The following is a 20,336-nucleotide window of genomic DNA, read 5'->3' as shown; positions in this document are numbered from 1 at the left end:
TGTCTTCTGTTAGACAAAAGCCCCTTTAAGTTACTCTTGACATGTTCTTCATTCTATTTACTGGCTTCAGACAGCAAGTTTATTTTTTGATGACTGAATATCCCCTTTCCTGCAAATGGGTTATTTGCAATCACAGGTGGTTATAGAATTGGTCCAAAAGCCCCAGACTTTATATCTACAGTGTTTCATTCAGACTCAGGGACATATTATGTAGAAATATTGTGTTAATTCCTATGTGAATTCAATACTCTTTAAGTTGTCATGAAGGATGTTGTGTCTTCATGGACTAAGTCATAACAAAATAATATTCAAGGCAACCATTACACCATTTAAGAGGATATGCTGTAAGTACAGGAGCAAATAAAACCAGTCATTTCCTGCTTATTTTTACTGAATATTAAATGACTGACTTAGGTTCATGTTGCAAACATGAATTGGAACTTTTAGTCTCTGAGATACAGGCAACCCTTTCCTTAAGAAACAGGTGCTTCCTTGCTCAGCCTGCCTTAGTAAGTATTTATAGCCAGAGACCTGCCTTCAGCCTCACCACTAGCTTTACGCATACACTAAGACAGATTCCATTGAAGTTACACTTGAAGCTTGGTCAAGCAATAGCTCAACATCAAGACTTCTAGCTTCACCCATGCAGGACCGAAAGGCCTAATGTTAGACTCAATTGTTTTTTCATCAGTTATTTACTTTCAATGCCAGCCTTTGACAAAGCCTCCTCAAATGTTCCCTGACCAGCTGAAATTGACAAACTTCATGTTTTTTAACAGTCAGACTATTATTTTACAAGTCTTTGAAATAAGTGCACTACGAATACAACAATTCTGATTTTCCTTATATTATTATTATCAATCGAACTCACAAAATAAGTAGCAGTTAGAGAATATGTGCATGCATACCCACATGAAAGAGCAAAACATGGTGATCCAGAACCTTGTACATACCAAGCCGTGATTGGGCATCTTACAATGTATTGTTATTATCCCCATACCAGCTACCAGCTACCATAAAGTAGCTATTCTCCCACTTTAGGGAAGAGCAACCCGAGGCTAATAAAGTTAATAACATGCCCATATCCTAACACCTAAAAAAAATGCCAGAGTTAAGTCAATGCTTTCTTCACTATGCTAAGATTCCTCTAGCCCTTGTGAAATCTTTGTTCTCATAGCTAAATTAGAAAAAGCCACTAATTTTCAATAGGCCAACAAACAAGGGCTTGCACACTGTAAACACAGCATGACTTCCTATTCAATAACACTAAATAAAGATAATATATATCATCGAATATATTTATTTTGCACATTCCAAGAATGGAATGTTGGAATTCACTTTGCACTTTCCAAGAATGTGAAATTTTATTCTCTTGGAAACATGAAAAGACAGTAAATCTGGCTGTTCAGGTGGGGCATACAGGAGACATTTGGCTATTATCTCTATGCTTAGTTTCTCTAAGAAAAGTCAATTGTTTAAAAAAGATGGTATAATATGTACAATGGAGAATCCATTTGGGAGAATGAGGTCCATGGTTCGTGTTACATGTGGTACGCCTCAGTCTTAGAGACCGAGATCTGTACTGCGCGGTATCACTAATTTCACTTCCTTATATGGCATCTGCCTAAAATAGTCAAAACAGATTCTTTCAAAATGAATGTGCTAATATTTATAAAGCTGTGGACAGAAGTACTGTCAGAGGGTAGACAGTTTTCTCTCATTTGACAGCTAAAGAGCAATGCCGATGAGACAAATATTAATCTTATTTCTGATGAAACAACACTGAACAAAACAGACACTGACTCTACTCTGCCTTGCTAAGTGATTTCAGGCATGCAAGGAAAACTTTTTTCTAGTCACTTGGTCCCACTTTGCTAGAAATGTCTCTCAAGAAGCTGTCTGGATTAGGAGGTTGAATGATAGAGAGAGGATGTGTGCTCTGTTAGAATGTGCCAAGGGAACCTTAATTCTGTTCTGAATAGGCACCTCGGGAAGCAAAAGAAGGCTGAGACTCTATTGAACATGAAGAACATGCAGTGAAAGCAAGAAACTCCATGGCTCTGGGCCAGGGTGTGAGAGCCTAACAGGGAATTGGCGTCTTAGGAGTGGTTGCTTTGTTTGAGCACAGCTTCCAATTCTGTCTAGTTAGAATCAAGTGCAAAGGAGTGAATCCCTGTACACCAGTCCAGGAGGAAAAAAAAATCTATTAAAGAAGGATGAGCCCACATAATATAGTAACCTAAAAACAAAAGGGTCACCGTTGATATCTTGCTTTGCCCAAATAGTGACTTTGTGACAGAGCAAGATATGTGCACAGTACCTCCTCAGAAGTCCTAAATGTGTGTCTGCCATAAATCTAAGACAATTGAAAGGTATTAATATGTAATAGAATATTTTAGGTGGATGGCTATATCCTAAATGATGCTAGATTCTTGGACCTGAAAATTTTACATGAAAGCACAAATATCTGCAGTTTTTCTTAAATACAGCTTGCATTTTTCTGGGCGTGTGAAAATGTATTGCTTTACGTAGATAAGGCAGAGCTACATGCCTACATATGGAGCCTCTGTACCCCAGGAGAACAAGGTCATTATATGAGGCCCAATCTGAACTGTAGCCATTTGTTTCAGAATCTTGCTTCAGCATCTCAGCTGATGCCTCATTAACTCAGAACTGAAGGCCAGCTACCAGGTTTCTGGATTCCTAAAGCATGTCTTTGCACATACCACTCATTTACAAACTTTAAAAGGTTTCATCATCTACTGTTCAAGTCTGAAATTCGCATTTTCTCACCTGTTTCAAAATTTTCTACCATTCGTTCATGCTTAAACTACGTCTGCAACCATAAATGACTTTCTTCCAATCAAATATTCCACTTCCTATAAGGGGCTATGTCTTAGTCTCAGATCTATTGTATATATGGTCTCATCTCTGCTCCTCAGCCCTCTCACCTGGAATGATTATCTATCACCTCCTCATTTATTCTTTCAACCACTTCAGGAATTTAATGAGGTCCTATCATGTGCAAGACTCTGTACTTGATTGAGAATAGAAAATGCCTGGCTGGCTTAGTCGGTAGAGCATGTGACTCGATCTCGGGTTTGTAAGTTTGAGCCCCATGTTGGAGGTAGAGATTACTTTAAAAAAAAAAAAATCTTAAAAAGAAAACGGATAAAGAAGAGTATGATATTAAAAAGCTAACACTCTGGGTCTTCCCCCCTTACAAGTGGCTCAGTTTCTTCAAGATAGTTGCCATTGCTATTTTATACTTCTCCACCTCTTCAAAAGCCTTATGAAAGGAGATACTCAAGTCAATGTTTATTGGCGAGAATAGCATCAATAAACAACTAAGGCTGGGAAGATGTGCACCCAGAAAGGAAAGTTCACAAATGTGACATGGAAAAGTTGTACCAGGTGGGGGCATGGTTCAGGCTGCAATGTGGAGAGTTTCACTTTCCAGTTACTACCAATTGTTGTATCATACTTCTAGTTGCAAAATTTAAAAACATTGTTCTTGAATTCTCCAGATCCTCCTCACACACAGTCATTTACCAAATCTAATGTTTCTTTACATTCAATATGTCTCATCTTCAGCCTTCCTCTCTCATTTTCATTATCATGATCCTATGCAGGGATTAATTTCCTCATAAGTGAACAACTCCAAGACCTCCAATTAGTTCCCTCTATGCCCTAGACTCCTTTAAGTTAATCATTCTTTTAGGTCAAGCTGAGGAATTTGGACTTGAATCAGTAAAATTTTAAAACAAAGGAAAGGCATAATTAGATTTGAATTTCAGAAAGAATTGTAGCCAGTAATGATGGAAAGAAGAGGCAGTAATTAAAGGTGGCTGTTGCCCTAGTAGGGCAAGTAATGATAAGGACCTGACTTAACCTGGAAGAGAGAACAGGGCAAATTTGAGTGACGCAAGAGATAGAATCCACAAGACATCTTAGTTAGATATGGGGCGGGCCAGCGAGGGAATAGGTGAAGATGCTTCTGGTCTGGACAACTGGGACAAAATGACAACATTCTCTGAAACTGGGAATGAAGAGGATGAATACATTTGTAGAAAGGTCAGTGGCCACAGTTTTGAGCAAGCTGGGTTGGAGTTCCCCAGGAGAGATCCAGGTGTAGATACTCTGTAGCCTCTGACACAGGGAAGACATAAATGCCAAAGACCCTGCTGGCTCAGCCCCTCCCCAGAGCTTGTAGTGTCTGGCGAAGTAGGCAGGGGCGTGGGCAGATGGGGAAGAGCTCCCTGGGTGACACTGGCACAGAATTTCTGGTTGGGTGAGCTTTCTGCTTTTGGGTCATCACTTGGGCAACATTTTTACATCTCAAGGGTCAAGGAAGCTATTTTGTCCTTTAATCAGCTTATTTTATATGTGTAAAGCTGAGGCAATTGGAAGCACACTCTCTGTACTGACAAAATATCTATTTAGATCATTAGGTACCTGCATGTAGAAGGGGCAGCTGACTGAAACTTCAAAGCGGCAAGATTACCTAATTAAGAAATTGTCATTTTGTCTGCTCTTCTGGAGATTCGTCTGATAAAAATACGAAGTTCTAAACCGCTTCCCGAGAGAGACATAAGGGCTTTTAGTTTTTGAGGCCTAGAAATTTTTCCATATTCCCAGGGGGGATTTAACAGGATTTTGTTTCAAAAGGAGAGGCTTGAATGAGATTTATTTGGATAAGACAAGAAGGTACTGGATGAAGACTATTTCTAGGGCAAAGACAGGGATGGAGGATGGGGAAGGAGGGTGACCAGAGTTAATTAAAAAAAGATTACATATTTCAAATCTGGAAAGATGGAAGTCTGTTGTATTGGGGGAATCTGTGTCCTGCTCACACCCTGCCCTCTGGAGGTGGAAGGATTTGAGAGTAGAAACACTGTGTGCATTCCAGTGGAAGCAAGACGCTCAACACTATGGCCTGGAGCCAACATGCTAGGAAGGCTCAATGGAAGGGCCACTGGAAGAGACATGTTGGCAGCTTCTTTGAGTAGGGATGCCTTAAGAGAGGACAGAGAACTCCTCTAGCCAGCAGTGTTGCTCGGCAGAAGATGTTCTGGGAAGGTCCAACATTAAAGGACAGAAGATTATAGCCAATCCTGAACTACCCAAGACCTGACATCAAGCAGAGAGAGAGATCCTCTCCTCACTATTTCTCAGCATTCCACTTTCCACAATTCACAATTAAACATAATGTGGTTTAAAATCATGACTTCATTGCAACTTTTCTTGTATTTGTTATGAATCACACATGTACTACATATAAACACACTGATTTATGTAGTTCTTCATCCATATATAATTCTGCAAGTACAATTAAACTATTATGATCAAATTTCCAGAAGTGACCACAAAACAACAACTTTGCCTAATATATTATGAAATATCCCAAAATTTGGCTAGGCTGTTTGTGGAAACCTAAGTGAACCAGAGAAACACCCAGAATGATAATGGAGTGCTAAGCAAATTAAAATATATGCAGTATATAACTTTGCAGTTAAAGATGGTACATAACAGGAATACACCGTTAAAGGGACATTTCAATACCTGATATGCATCATATAGGTGACTAGGTATCTTCCTATTAAAAACAAACATGATTTATAAAAACAGCAACTGCTTTTTTTCACAAATTGTTGGCAGATTGGTTAAGGAAATAATAAAGCAGAAAACAAAAGGAAATAGCGAGGGAAAGAAGAAGGAAACTGCTTTCTAATCCAGTATATTTTATAATCTCAGGTAGCTATCCCTACAGTGTTTTCTACACTGGATAATCAACTCAAGTTTCCTTTCTTTCTTCCATTGGTTTGGAAGAAGCCTGGTCAATGTATTTTATAGACAAATCCTAAAGAAGAGACAGATTGCGACCACCGCGGAAAAGTCCTTACAAGTATGTACCACTTGTCCCTCTTGATCTCATTCTCAGTCAAACCTAGACAACAGCAGATTAACTCCGTGATGTTCCAAGCCTGATACGCTGCAGCTTTAAGTTCCCTTGTTAAAGGACAGATTTGTTTCCGTATCACATTTGAATGCTGAAAAATTACATAACTATACTATTTTATAAGCTATGTAAAAATATATTTTCTTCCTGAAAGGAAAAACAAATCATAAAGAAACAGCTTTCAATAGTGGTAATTACCACTTTCTCTACTTCTGCCTTCTCACATTCTTCTTGTCTTTCGAGGTCCACCTTCCTTGTACCCTATTTTTAAAAAGTCCACTGATGTCTTTAGGTAGATGCAACACTGCCTTCCTCAGAAGTTCTACTATATCCACTGTACCCAAGAATCTGCTTATTCATAAAGAAATCATCGCATGCCATATGTGTTTGTGTGTGTCTGTGTGCGTGTGTTTTACACAGAGAATACAAATAACAAATATGTATTAATTATAATAATGGAATTTGTAAATAACTGAAATTTGCATAGCTGATGAAAACCTAGGTTCATTTAGACTAATTCTTAAAGGATGATCACAGCAGAGCCGAGTTTATTCTCTTGAAACTTCAAATTTGAAGATAAAGTTTCTAACACATGTGATGAAGATGTCCAAGGACTTGTCTAGTTTCGATTTGATCTCAGGTATAAACACCCTTGTTTTGACTTTCCCCAAATATATTCCTTAAGGACTGGGATGAGACCTTAATTATTTTTTAATGTCACTTAATAGCTCTGATTTGTACACACAGCACTCTTGGTAGTTGTCCTTCTGTCTTTTCCTGTGGATACTTCTACTTTGTCACAAGACCAACATATTTATAAGAATTTAACATCAAGCACGATAAACTGATGTATATTCTAGACCTATAAGTGGGCTAAGAAAATTAGTCGAGTCAAAGTTAAGAGGAAGAAAGGAAGGCATCTTAGCCAGCTGTCGGAGAGCAAAGCCAGGATTCTTTCAAAAGCATGAACAATGAAATGTAGTCAATTCCAATTTTTTTAAATGACTATACTCTCAACTTTGTTTGATAGAACTGGTTTGTTCTACACAAAGATTTGGATACAATGAGACTGACAGAGAAACATTTTATCTTTAGCCACTATCTGATTTTAAAATAGCCTCCCTCACTTTCTTTTCTGGCCATGTGTATCAAGACATGGCAATGAAAAAAAAAAATCAGGGTGTTCCTCTAAAGACATGACACAATTCCTCAACCTGGTTCCTTGGAGCTTCCAAGATGTGGGTATTGTTATATGTTCTCCATGTCTTACTAGCAGGCAAGTAAAGATAGCCAGATACTTTGTGTTTCAGTCCGGAACCAGGCTTGGTTCACAGGAGGTACTGTTTGTGGAGACCACACTGCCCCCATACCCCTTGGGTGCTTCTAAGTACCTCAACTGAGAGCCTCCTCCCCTAGGGTCTAGCACTAAGCTTACTTTCCCTACATTATGATGTACAATTCACATACAGTGAACTGATTTATTAGCACGTGCATTCTTTTTGTACTCACTTATACAGAGGCATTTCATGGTTAAAACACAAGGTGTGTCAAATGAAGCACAGAATCACTCCACTAGTCACTGGGCAAGCCACTGAGAGTCTACAATGACAAAGAATAGCTCTGCCTTTGAGAACCTTACCGTCTGGCACAACAGAGATGATCCTTGTAAGTAATTTTACAAACTAAAGAAGTCATTTGACATATTCAATAGTACTAAGCTCCATTTAGTTTGCTGACGAAGACTCCAGTGGGTGATGCTATATTTTATCAAAAGACATGTTTATGATTTTGGCAACAGGGTGAGTTACTGTGAGATTTGGTCAACATTGTTTCCCACGTCATATCTCTCCAAGCAAAGGAAACCTGGAAGCGCGGGTTTAATGACTCATTTTGGAGATGACAAGATTCCCTACATTTGTGGTCTCTTTAAGTTTTACCCTAAGCTTGTGGAAAATACTAAGATTCAATTATTCTTCATATTCATCAACGGCATTTTATTTTTGCTTATCTTCATTCCCTAATTTAAGTGTATGTAAATTGTATATTTTCTTATCCTGGGTTTGACAGACTCCAGCTTTGTTACTGTTCGGGAATAGTGTGTGAATTCCTATTTATACTGATGTTTATGTCTTGGCAATAGAAGGAGATAGTCACTGGAGACATTCAGACTTATTTGTGTCAGATAAAATTTATTGATTCTTCCCCATGTTTAATTACGATAATAATTTAAAACAACCTACAAATCGCAAGGAGTCACTTTAAAAAATATCCTGAATGTGATTTAGTAAACATTTTACCGCCTCAATTAGCTACTCTCCAATTACAATGGCAATAATGTGCCTCAGGCAGGCTGCATTGTTTCTGTTAAGAACATTTTATGATTCAGACTTAAAAAAACTGATATGAGTGTATATATGGAATGTATATAAAATATTTAATATACATATAGACACATGAAGCTGTCCTTCTGTCATTCTGATTGTTTGGTACTACTATTTCACTCACTATTTTGTTTCACATTTTATAGATCGATTTCACTTGTAAAGTCTTCTTTAAGCCAAAAAAATAAATTTATTTATTTATTTCCATTTACTTTTCTAGGGTACAAATGTACCAATAAATATATGCACAGAGCACATCAAAATCTTTAGCAAACTGCATTTTAACTAATGCTTCTCCTCTGTGCATGTTACATCTCCTCACTCTTATGCCAGTTTTTCCAAACTTGGCCTCCACACATTACTCTGTGTATATTTATCCTAGCAGCCTGCCCATTTCTAAACTAATGAAAGAGCTGTCACAAATTGCTAGTGCCACCTATTAGTGGAAGCATAGAACTGCAAATCATGATAATTCCTTTAAATAGCACCTTAGAAGTCATGAGGGGTAAGATCTCTCCCAAGACTCACACTTGTTCTAATTTATGTTTACAGCTGCTGGTCTTTTTAAAATAAGCTTTCACTGCACGCACTAAACTTAGATACTGTCATAAGTTTTGGAGACTTTACCAATAACTTTGCACGAACAAATCATTTTATCATATTTTTTTTCAGAAAGATTTGATAAGTACAATGTCTTGACCAATTAATAGGTAACTCTCCATGATATAATATCACGATTTTGAAAATGAATGCTATTAGATAATGACCGATTAAAAATTTCCTTTAGTACTGGCTTCTCTGGAAGGTCTGAGAACAATTGAAGTACAAATTCTGTTTAGCGTAGTCCTGATTTTAGATATAGAATTCTCCAAAACATGTAAGGTGTGATATTTTGACCTTTGAACTGTGACATGTAGGTGTGTCACTAAAGCTTAAATGAGAAACAGTGGAATAAGAAGATAAGCCACAAAATTTCTTATTGCTGACTTAAGTTCATGATAATTTTGTAAGTTACTTAAAGTACATATCTGCAGTACAATTACACATTCACACTAAGCATAAATAGATTATGCTCTGCAACCCAAAGCTTACTTTTATTTCCTTACTAGGAACATATACAATCATATTAATTAATTTTAATTAAATTTATTCTTCAAAGATCTTTCATTTGCATTAATGTTTGAATATAGAATTTAAATGAAATTCATCAAAAATCATAACAGTTTTGTTAATTATGTTGTTTGATTTATATGTGATAATTGAAAGTAAGAAAACAAAGAGAAATCAGTTATCACAGATCTATACATCTATTTAATTGTCTAAATATTCATGTATTTTATATAACTGTCAGGAGTAGAGTCTTGGAAATAATTTATATGAAGAGGAATAACAACATCAAGTTAGAAATTGGAAAAATTATCTCTTCAGTATTCAGGTTTCCTTAAGCTAGTAGTGACTGAATATCATTATCAAAATTTGGTGGGTTAGAATTTTACATGGCATGGTTTTGTGGTCTCAGTTATTTCCCTGCTTGCTAAAGTCTACACTGTATAAATTATTATTTCAAAGGCCAATCTGGTCGGCAGCTTTAATCAGAGAAGCCACAAATTGGAGACTTTCACTAGCCCGCATTTGATCTGACCAAGATTGGATCACAAGATGTGTGACTGCATCTTGTTTTATTTTATTTTTCATTATTTTGCCAGAATATCTTTGTTGAGTAGGTGAATAAAAATTTCTAGTTTTCAGTGTGCTTTAACTGAGTATTTCAGAATAAAATATGATTTTTAAAGTTAACAGAATCTGAGAAGAAAAGACCATGTTAAATAAGAATCAGCAAGTCAGAGACCTGATGTCAAATATGCAGTGACTGTAGAAAAAAGATATTGCAATGAATTTATAGCTTCTTTGCTCTGTGTGGGTGTGTATGAATATATATATATATATTCCTCTACCTTTCATAGAAACTTTTCTTTTTAGCTGTGAGGAGATTATAAGACATATTCCATTCTACACAATCATGTGAATACTTGAGCTATTCATGAGAACTTTTCATGGGACCCAAAAGATCACGCCCACTCTAAAATAAATAAATAAATACATACATACATACATACATAATTTAAAATATGAAAATCATTGTAAACCAGTAACAATTTTGTTGTAGATCATTTGTAAATTTCACAACCTGTAGGCTGCCAAGATTACTTTTTCTCAGCTATAAGACATCAACATAAAGTTTTGTCATTCAAATATACTAATATATTCATATATATATACATGTATATGTTTGCGTATATCTGTGTGCTCTGGTAGAAGTAAAGAAAAATCTCTGAGAAGTTGCCAAGTTTAATTAATAAATCATTATTCATATCAACGGAATTTGAAATGATCATAATGTACTGAGCAATGGGAAATAAAGCTTTTGTAAATTTTATCTCATAATTTTTAATTAAATATTATCTTCTATTATCAGAAAGATATGTGTGAGAATTTTGATTTAGCTGATAATCTCATTGTCATAACAATTGAACGACTCTGAGGGGAAAGAAAAGCTTAACAAAGTACGAAAAGAAGGTCTTTAAAACATTTATTTAAGTGCTATTTACTAAATCCTCCCTATGAAAGTAAAGTTAAAGGCACTGATTTAACCTTTGGATTCACATGATCACCATCACATTCAGACTAGCATGTGTCTTTGATTTCTCCTAAAACTGAAGCACACAGTGTCCTGGAAAAGCTCATTACACTGAGTGATGGAACATTTGTCATTTGTTTAAAACCCCAAATCTAATTTATTTCCTTGTGATTTCCATAGGTTTTTCTGAAGTCTTCATTGTGCCACACATTCCAAAAGGAAGATTATATGATAGTCTGGTTTTTCATGAGAAAAGTGAAATTTGACTAGTTTTGTAGGAGAAATAAACAGCTATGCATCAATTTTAAAAAGAAACATTTTAACATTTAGCTATATTACATATATTTAAGGAAGGCAAAAGTATCTCTGAGTGAATGTTTCTTGAGGATAATTTGTATGTGACTGCTGAGATTTACAGAGTTCTCACATTTGCTTCCCCCACAAGGATTCTAAATCAGATTGGTTCAGAGGAAAAGCCAGCATACCCCATTTTTCTAATATTATCACTTCTCCAGATGGTCCTGAACACATCTATTCAATCCCTTTTTCCTAGAAAGTAACGAGGTACCTTATTAGATATATATGTACATCCACTACAAAGCCTCCCTTCTTGTTCTTCTTTTTCTTTCTCATTTAACATATCAAATCTCTTTCATTTCCTACTAGGCAAGATGACAAGTAGAAAGTAAGCACAGTGATTGCCTGAAACTTCGTCTTAGCAACCTGAGCAATGAGAGAGTTAATGGTGGATCTTTGAAAACAAGTGACCATGGGAAATTAGGGTTGGCAGGGATTTAACTCTTCATGAATCATGCTGGAATATTTTTAAGGGCAAAGCAGTGGATGTTTTAACCGTGTTTGACATCTAATTAAGGAGGAAAAAGAAGTAGCTAAAAAAAAAAAAATCTTTATTATAGTTTAGAAACAAAGTACTAACAATTGGCTACCAGGCATTTGCTTTGGCAAAACATGTAGAGACAAAAAGGTAATGACAGACCAATAAAATGACAGAAGAAAAATTGCTTAGGCTATTCCTTTTCTTCTTCTTGTTGTTCATTTCACAGTTTATTTTACCAAATTGCCAACCCCTAGGTATTTCAATAGAATTGTTATGTAGGTGTGGGGCAGTTCTTGATTTAAAAAAAAAAAAAAAAGGCAGAATAATTCTAATGGATGCCATTGCTAAAAGGAATTTATAAAGACCAGTGTCCAATATATACATATTGTCAATATACACAAGACAAGTTTAAAGCCTGTACACATATCAAAGGACTATTCCAGTTAAATGCTATCTGTTTAGTATATAGAAAGGAATGGTACCTCTTCTATAATGGAAAGTAATCTATTATCATGGAAATAAAATTCTTGCAAAATATATATAATTCTCAATTCTTACTTATTTTACAATTTATTTAGCATTTAAACACATATCTCCAAATCTAGTAGATTTTTAAAGTGTGTTTCATGCTTCAAATTTGTTACTCTAAAATTATACATATAGCCATTTGCATCTTCAAGAAGTAAAGTTGCATGTGAAACTTACTCATAGGGCATATAAACTTGGATAAAATCGACCATCAACCTAAATACTATTTGATGGCATCCTCTCCAAGAATGAAAATAGCAAAAACTGAGGAAAATACAGATGCCATAATATCATACACTATAAAAATAATTTAGACAGTTACTAGAGATACAATAGAGATTTAATTAAATATTTAATAGAAGCTATATAATTTTTAAAAATCTTGCATGATAAGTACAATTGCAATTCTGTTTGCTAATGTTTTAAATCCATTCCCACTTTAATAACTAGAAAACTGTTATATGAAAAATAAATATTTTTTTCAACCCAATGTATTTTATCTAGCAAGTATTAATTCCAAATAAACACATTTAATAGGTGTTGAGTTTTCTAATCCAAAGTGTGAAAATTACATCTTTCTTTCTTATTTGTGGTCCTCATTCACACTAGGGCATTCAGAAAGAGATGTTCCCCATCATGTGAAAATTAAAGAATATGTTTTTGGCATAAGAGCAATGTGCAGTAGACAGACATCTCCACAGACAGATTCAATGATTTTCTTTCACATTATAGGCTAAAAACAGAATATAATTGAAGCTTCCCACTGCCCCACCCCCAATTCCCGAAATCTGAGAATCATAAGAAAAGCAACACCTTAGGGAGTAAAAGTACTTGAGGTAAAATATTTTAATCTCCAACCCCATTTTACTAATATCTCAGTTATATAAACATTCTCTTCCATTAAAAGTTATATATATATATATAATTTTCAATCTATGTTAGCACTATTTGATACATCTATCTACAAAATCTATCTAAACAAATACAGAATAAATATTTTCTTTAAAGTCCTCATTAAAAAACCAAGCATATGCATTAAACTGTAACCAAATAAAGTACTAGCAATCATGTGATAAAGCTTTTTTCCTTTCTTAAATTCATACTTTTTTAAAAGAAGTTCCCACAACTAGCTGTACAACCAGAAAGTAATGTCTCTTCAATTCTCACTGAAGTACATATGGAATTAAATAACATTATATTTCAAAGGCTTTAGCTTTACACCAATTAGCCAAATACACAGTCTTTTGTACAATCATAACACACTGTGGAAAAACTAGTCTGTTCCCTCCAGTTTATATTCTCTTGGCAAACCATGATCTACTGCTTATGTTAAGCATCTGATTGTCAGATTTGAACAAACTGAATATTCATGATGACGATTAACCATTTAGTGCCTAAAACTAAGAAAATACAATTTATCATAACAATTACTATAGGTGAAGCATTCACATCTACAAAGAGACTATTTTTGCAATAGTGATTTTTTAAAGATATTTTAATAGAAGTCGAGTCAGAAAAATTAACAGAACATATGATCACATATACAGATCAGCATTTACTAGGCATTCAGCTCTTCTCTGCAAATGTGATTAAATGTTCTTTGTTTGCATTTAAATTGTCATATATCAAAGAGGAGACACGCTTTTATAAAAAAGTGTTAAAATCATCTCAGAAAGATACACACAATCATATAGGTTTCCCAGGTTAAACTAAAGGTTTTATGGTTTGGGCTGGGAGGGAGTTCAAGGAATGAAAAGGTTGGGGCAGGGTGGGGGGCAGGGGGCATTACAAAGCTAGCCAAAATAAAAGAAAAATAAAGATTTACCTTTGTAGGATAATTTCAGCCTTGGCACATTGTTCTTCCCATTTTGATAGTTTGCTCTTGCTGTAAGTAACACTCCCCAGAAAAGACAGACAATCCTAGCGAACCAGCCCATGCTGCAGACGCTGTAGGTCCCTATGCTGCTTCAGCCTTCCCTCCTGTATTGTGCGGCCAGAGAAGTTCAAACAATCTGGAAACTGGAGGTAACAGGTGATTTAGGTCAGTTTCATTCATAAATGCAGACAATCAAGACCTCACGGCAACACTAACACCTCTTCTTCTGTAACAGTCACTGAAGCACAGAAACTTCAAACCCTCCAAAAAAAAAAAAAAAAAAAAACGAGCCAGGCACCGGATAATGAGGCACAACTGTTGTGTGGAAAGAAAAAAAAAAAAAAAATTAACAAGGGCTGCTGCAGTGGTGCTTAAGAAGCAGTTCCTTTTATCTAGGCTCTTCTGATAGCCGGTGGCGGACTCTAATCCTGCTCTCTGCTTCATTCGGCTCCGGGGAAGCAGAATGAAAGGGAAACAGAGAAAGAGAGAGAGAAAGAGAGAGAGAGAGAGGAACCGTGAGCAGCGCGGACTTTTCCTGTACACATGTAGGGAGAGATGACACAAGATCCCACAGACAGGTTTTCCCAACACTCACTAGACTGGCTGACAATGGGAGAACAGGCGAGCTCAACCCACTCCCCTTCCCTCCTGTCACACAACACATGCAAAAAACATCTCATAGAGATTAGAGCTGGGAGCAGAACCCTCCAGCGTGCCTGTGAAAGGCATGTAGCTATAAATTTACTTCCCAAGGCACGCGTTGTTTTATAGCCATTTTTAGGTGCAATTTTGATTAAAAAAATCTGAATCCTGCTACCTACATAATTTACAACTGATACTCATGATATAATTCCTTTGAACTTGTATGTTATATGTGTGTGTGTATGCATATAGACAAATATACTATATACATATAGACACATATACATATGTATATCTTTTTCACCACTATAACTTTAACCACTGAAGGTTTTAAAGCCTTGTTAGAGATCATTCCCTCTTCCCAGCACCCCCCCCCCTTGGCTCAACTACCCCCTTCCCCCGCCCCACTGCAATTTCAGTGAAGAAATTCCTAGTAAAGCCCATTTCAACAATCAGTTCAAGACAAATATAGGTCCACTGAGAATTATAAATTACAACTCAAAGGGATACTCAGAATTTAAAAACATCTATGGTTTTCCAGCTTCTGGAATGCTCTGGCTCACATTTGTAATGCATCACATCTCATTAATTAAAGCCACTTCCCTAGTTTTGGTTTAAAGGGCAGAGGAAGATGACAAAGTTCACAAAAGTCCCTGCTGAGTGTCAAGGACCAACAGAAAGAGAATATCTCTGTGTCTTCATGAGCTGCTGAGGGGTTATTCAATTTTCTGTGCACAAGAATGTGTGTGTTCAGGCAGTCATACAGACACCATCAGTTCTTTCTAAATAGACATTTTGTCTGAGGTGTTTCAATTTCCTCTTCTAGTTTTCTTTCGATGTTCTCCAAAGCTGATATCCTTTTAGGATATGGAGGGTTGGGAAATATAAAAGTTAATAGGACAGGAACTTTCCCCTCTTTACTCCTCAACTCTTTCTGCCCTACCCGCCCCGCATTACAACACACACAATTGAAAAACAGAAGAGAGAACCCTACTTCAATAGTATGGAAATTTCTCAACTGAAAGAAGAGGGCAAGTCTCCCAATTACAAATGTAAACACTTACTGAAAGTGGCTTAGTATTCTTACGGAAAAAGATCTAAGCATCGCCAGTATAGCTTTCTTGACTTAATGTCTACAGACCAATAGGAAAAAAGCATGTCCCTCCACCCCTCCCTCTTTCCGTCTGTCTCTCTGCCACTATCTCTGTCTCTCTGTCACTATCTCTGTCTCTTCGTGTGGGGGGGGGGTGGGTGAGTCCGTGGGTGAAGGAGAAGGAGGAGAAGGAGGAAGAGGATTTAAAGGAGGGAGAATGGGGGAAGGGGTGGAGGGATTCTCTCTACTTCACTAGATTGATTCATCAAACTGACCGTATTGTATTTGTCAGTTTCCGCAAGCCTATTGATCAGTCAGTATTGTTAAGAAAATAAAATCCAAAAATAATGTTGATTTTACTGATTCCCACACTTGTTATCCTGAGCACTTTTCACGCTCTAGGCAATGGATTAAGGCTACAAACGACAAGAGGCTTGTCTGTCTTCCATGGATTACTCTCTATAGACATTTATTCTACAGAGGAATTCATGTTATTTTGGGATTATTTAGAGGATTGGACTAATGAATTAACCTTTTGAAATATCACATATAATTAGTTTAAATAGTTTAAATAGTTGCACCATTTTCATTAATATATATTTTAAATGTCTTTAAATATTTGTTTTTTCTCTAGCTCTCGGTATCTAGGGTAGGGGAACAAGTTTACATTTGTCAAAACTAAACAGGATAAGCAAATTTAGAAATGTATCCATTTCACTTGCGTAATGTCTAATTCTGAAACATTTTGATGTGTTCCAGGAAAAATGAAAGGTTGTAGGTAAAATTCAGATAAAAGAGGATGAATTGACTCCATGGGGAGGAAAGACATTCAATCTGGATTTTGAACCACAAAATCAGGACAGAGTTATTTAATTTTGTAAAACAAGTAATTTAAATTAATGTTGAAGTCTGGAATTTGGTAGTACAGACACCCCATGTTTAGAAACACACACATAATTTAAAAAACCCATTTTCATATATTTATCTATATTTCATATTTTTCTTACCCTCTAAATTTATGATCTTTGTGTCTTTTCAAATGTTTGAAAGCTTAATAAATTCACCTTCACATTTGCTAATCTGTGGCCTTTTTTATTTAAAAAGTATGAAAATAGTAAATTCTTTGGGTAAGCATAACTATGTTAGACTGATTAAATTATAAAAGAAAAGTGTAGCTACGCCATGGATATTTTAACTGTAACTTAAAAAAAAAAGGAAAGAAAAACTACATGCCTGAGAAATACAAAAGTATATGGAATCTATATTTCTACCTCTTTTGAAGTCTTTGACTTTCATCAGGGTTCAAGTTGTTTTCAACTTTTTCTTATACTCTCAAACACATAAAGGATAATGAAGGTTAAACATATTTCTCAGCTGAGGTAGAAACAAGGTAGGGTGGATCTGGGCGGGTGTTTTTCAGAACTTTTCAAAATCTGGCTGTGTGTGTGAAATGGAGATTTTGATTCACCCCCCAAGGAACGTCACGCCCTACTCTGACAGTCTGTGGCCCAAGCTCTGGTATGAGTAAGCCTGCAGTATTTGTCACCTTAGCCATTGATGTTAGCACATCATTTACTACTCTTTAAAAGTCAGAAATATTACACTGACCTTTTAACATCAAATTTTATTTAAGGCATAAATGAAAAATCTTATTTTGCTTTTTTCTCAAAGTAGTCTATTTTCAATGATTTTCTAACTTGCAGTCTATATCACGTGCTATAACTAACTTTACTTGCAGGTGAATCACTAGTATTTTTTTTTAAATTTCAACTCTTCAGATGTGATTAACTCCTACTCCAGAGTCAAATTTGAGCAGGTGCTTACTATGATAACCGTGGTGTTGTATACATTTCTGTCATATAAATCAGCAGTGTTTAGCCTCGCCCCGCTCCATATTGAGATGGGTTACAAAGACTTCCGAGTGAGAGTGACAGTTTTCTGGGTGGTGTGCTTGATTTTCTAGAGAAACAGCACTTCCAACTTCTCAACAGGTTGGGTAGGTTTTGTTTTCCCCCCAAGACCTGTAATGTCAGAGAAGATGCATATTAAAGCCTTTCTCCATTGAAAATGTATTTTTGATTTTTGCATACATTGGGTAAAACCAATGTGATATTTTTTTAAATGCCCGCTCTTTGTATTTTATTTATTATGAAACAAATTGGGATGGCAACCAACGTTGTAATTTAAGAGCAGAAATGTTCGTTCTAACTTGTGAGATGGTATTCCAAGTACTTCCTCAGGTTATCGATGCCCTGGATCTTACCGTCAGTGGTAGGTGAAAACTCTTCCTATATTTGTGCATAAAAGAATATACGGAGAAATATAATTTAGATGTATTTAAAAATTTAGCGGATTAAATATACCTGAAGTTACGGTGCACTTTGGTAAATATGCTTGCCTCCCCCTGTAATCCCACTCCAACCCTGTTTTATTGTGGTTGGATAGAGTACTGCTCCCAAAGTGTGTGCCTCTGACAGAAGTAGATGACCTCTTTAAGAGAAATAACTGAGTTCAGAATTTTAGAATGAGTTGGTTAACCAGTTCCCTTAAGAAGCAACATCAAGAAGGAAACCAATACAAAAAGAAAGACAAATTTCTGGTACTCTCTTCAAGGTGTTGTTCAACTGAGTCACGTAAAACAAAACAAAACAAAACAAAACAAAACAACCCTGATATTAGTTTCCACCTAACATCTGCTATTTCTTACTTTTTTTTTTTCTTCAAGGGATGCTTCATTGCTATATGAGAAAGGCCTGTGATCAACAGAATTATAGCAAATGTCATAGTCGAACATTTGTCCTTGCTCTGACATCTCAGGTTGGAAATTCATTTTTAATGAGGGTTTTTCTGGTACAGGGAATTTGAAACCTTTTCTTTTTTCTAAAAAAGAATTGCGTGGGTGAAAACATTCTTTAGAGGATCAGAAGACATCTTATTAATTGGGCAAACTAAATAGTTGATGCATTATTTGTTCTAGCCAAAAATGATAGATTTGAGAACTACTGTAGTAGTCACTGGGAGCTGGGGGTGGCAGGTTAAAAGCAATATTTAAGAAATTAAGTTAAACTTTTCAGAATCTGACCCTTGTGAATGCTTTTAGTATAAGCAACATACGAAAGCCTGAGTTGAGAGGAGGACTTGGTAAAAGGCAAAGAGAATTCACTCTCTAGGGAAGCATTAACTCTTCCCTTGCTCTTTAACCCCCCCACCCCCCCCACCCCCGTCCCCACTTCCGTGAATGGAGATTTCAGGAAAAAAAGCTCATCCCGCCTCTGGAATGATTTTGTAACAGCTTAAAAAAACAAAACAAAACAAAAAAACAGTTTTGTGTTTTCTCTCCTGACATCAATGTTCACGATACTTTAAGGTAAAGAGGGACTCAAAAGACTCCTTGTTTTTCAAATGAATTGAAGTGATAAACTTTAGATCAATGCAGGAGACCAGAAACTGGCCAGTCACATTATTTGTGGCTGCAGATTTCAAGAAAGGTTTAGACAATTAAGGGTATCAGAAATTATAGAGGAAGTTCTTCAATGGTAAGGTGAGGTGGTAGCTTCCCTTTCTTTGAGAATCTGATTCGTGGGCCTGAGTAGGTGAGTTTTACTGGGTTACCAAGTTTGAGTGGGGGATGTAAAAGAGTGACAAAAAAGGGATGCATTAACATTTTGTTTATGGTTAGTATCAGAGCTGCCGGAAGTGGCTAAAATCCAGTTATTAGAAATATGAATGATTATTTTTCAAGTCTCTCTTCTTTTGATGTCTTAAATCCATTGTATCTTTCAACATTTTAAAATGTTTTACATGGGAGCTTTTCTTTTCCATCTACTTAAGGAGCTTGTCATCACTTACAGCTGCTTTATCAGATTATCTGATAAGTGAATGCAGTGTCCCTGAAGATTAACATATTGAAATAAGAAAACAATGAAAATATCAAAATACCTGTTTTTCCTTTTTTTTTTTTTTAAGTGAGAGCGTCTCCACCTCAACTCAAATGGAACAAGAAAGTTTTCAAGTGAGACAAAAATCCCATTGTTAATACTGATCAGTACAGGCCAGGCAGTGAGGAGGAAAAAATGAGGCGTCTGTGGAATACAAATGAAATGAGCAGGTTGGCTGTTGAGTGTTTCAGAATATGAAGTTATTAATTATTTGGCTTTCAGTAAAAAACACCTTCTCACCGAATAAATAAATAAGCAGATCTGTATTAAATAAACAAGATGAAGAAACTCTGTAGGGGTGTTTTCAAGGATTCCTTTACATGACTCAGGCAAAGCAGATGCATATAGTTTCTTTTTGTTACGCACTGTAAAGACTGTTTCACCTCAGATGTTAAGTTTCCTAAAATCTCTATATTCTAAGCACAGGCTTTTTCCCTTTCTTT

At 36.0% G+C, this 20,336-nt stretch overlaps 1 protein-coding gene across 1 annotated transcript in view; it reads right to left on the bottom strand.

Annotated features, from left to right (window-relative positions):
* SEMA3A (semaphorin 3A) overlaps window positions 1-14,505 on the bottom strand; it is a 200,733-nt gene extending 186,228 nt beyond the window's left edge. The window contains exon 1 of the mRNA XM_008686188.2: window positions 14,170-14,505. Within this exon, the coding sequence (XP_008684410.1) occupies window positions 14,170-14,281 (112 nt within the window). The 5' untranslated portion in view covers window positions 14,282-14,505. The remainder of the gene's footprint in view (window positions 1-14,169) is intronic.
* Window positions 14,506-20,336: the final 5,831 nt, after the last annotated feature.

The sequence above is a fragment of the Ursus maritimus genome, unplaced genomic scaffold, assembly GCF_017311325.1.
Source record: "Ursus maritimus isolate PB19 unplaced genomic scaffold, ASM1731132v1 scaffold_3, whole genome shotgun sequence".
Taxonomy (NCBI): Eukaryota; Metazoa; Chordata; class Mammalia; order Carnivora; family Ursidae; genus Ursus; species Ursus maritimus.
This window is presented reverse-complemented; position numbering and strand designations above follow the sequence as displayed.